Consider the following 1,314-nt stretch of genomic DNA (forward strand, 5'->3'; position numbering starts at 1 on the left):
TTTTGTCCAGCTTTAACATCGGTATCGATATCGGTTATCGGCTACATGAGTTTTAAAATATCGGCATATCGGATATCGGCCAAAATCCCAATATGGTGCATCCCTAACCCCAACGTTTAATAGTTGTGGCTCATATTTTGTGAGACAAACTGACAGAAAGCGTTTTTTAAATGTGAAGTGATTGATAGACTTATTTTTACACTTACTGCTGTTCGGGAGTGTAAACTTTAAAAATGTGAAAGATTTTCCTCCATAAGATGAATAAAAAAAGCATAGACATTTTCACTATAAAGCACGGCAGTAGAAGCATGAGGCTGTGGTGCAGATGGGTGTTAAAGCATATTTAAACGTTTAGGCTTCCGATCCGTTCTGATCTTTCTCACTGTTTTCCTGGCCTGCAGCGACCTGTCCTCCAACCACCTGTCCCGGCTGGAAGAGTCCAGCTTCGACGGCCTCAGCCTGCTGGACCAGCTCCACGTCGGAAACAACCGCGTGAGCTTCATCGCCGGCGGAGCTTTCCGCGGCCTCCCCAACCTGCAGATGCTGTAAGCTTCTTTACGTTTACCTTAAGTCAGTTTTTATGAGACGCAGCTACAGGCCGCCAGCCGTCGTGTGCTAACCGATTTGAGCTGCTAACTCATCCTAATGCTGGAGGGGAAATATTCTGCTAGATTTGCTTTGGGGTTGTGAAGTAGATTATAATCCCCACTGCCACCGTCCTTTCACTGCTCAGATTGCTGTCTCACCACCCACCCAACCCCCCCTTCCCACAGAAAAGCTAATTTCGCGGTGGAGGCTAACTAGAACCAAATGTGAGCGGTGCTGCTGAGGTCACCGTAGGGCAGGTGTGCTTCTAGGTGCACATGTATCGCTTCAGACACCCCCCCCCAATACACAGTGACATGAAAGCGCACACTCACACCCTTCCTCCGTCTCAATCAGCCATGGCCAAGCATGCTGAGGAGCAAAACAACAGTTTGAAGCCCATAAATCAGCCAGCCGATCAAAGGAGGCATTTTTTTTTCTGCGAAATTGTCGGCTCTTTAGTAAACTTGAGTTGTTTTTTTCTGTAAATATTGGGAAGGTTTACAATTTGAGTTTTCTTTAAAAAAAACAAAAAAAAACATTTCAGAGTCTGGTTAGTTCATGTGGCTAAACTGTTGGTGTACGGAGTGAATTTTGTTGCTTCATTATTGAGCTGATATTGAAACACTGGGTGACTTAGGCTACGTTCACACTGCAGGCCTTAATGCTCAATTCCGATGTTTTTGTGAAATCCTATTTTTTTGCGTGTCCGTTCCCACTTCCAAGTAT

The 1,314-nt window shown here is 45.1% G+C and overlaps 1 protein-coding gene across 1 annotated transcript in view; it reads left to right on the forward strand.

The window, feature by feature from the left end:
• lrig3 (leucine-rich repeats and immunoglobulin-like domains 3) overlaps positions 1-1,314 on the forward strand; it is a 23,673-nt gene that overhangs the window by 11,449 nt on the left and 10,910 nt on the right. The window contains exon 7 of the mRNA XM_015400133.1: positions 402-545. Coding sequence (XP_015255619.1) covers positions 402-545 — 144 coding nt within the window. The remainder of the gene's footprint in view (positions 1-401; positions 546-1,314) is intronic.

Source organism: Cyprinodon variegatus, unplaced genomic scaffold, assembly GCF_000732505.1.
Source record: "Cyprinodon variegatus isolate N-32 unplaced genomic scaffold, C_variegatus-1.0 Scaffold1076, whole genome shotgun sequence".
NCBI classification, from domain to species: domain Eukaryota; kingdom Metazoa; phylum Chordata; class Actinopteri; order Cyprinodontiformes; family Cyprinodontidae; genus Cyprinodon; species Cyprinodon variegatus.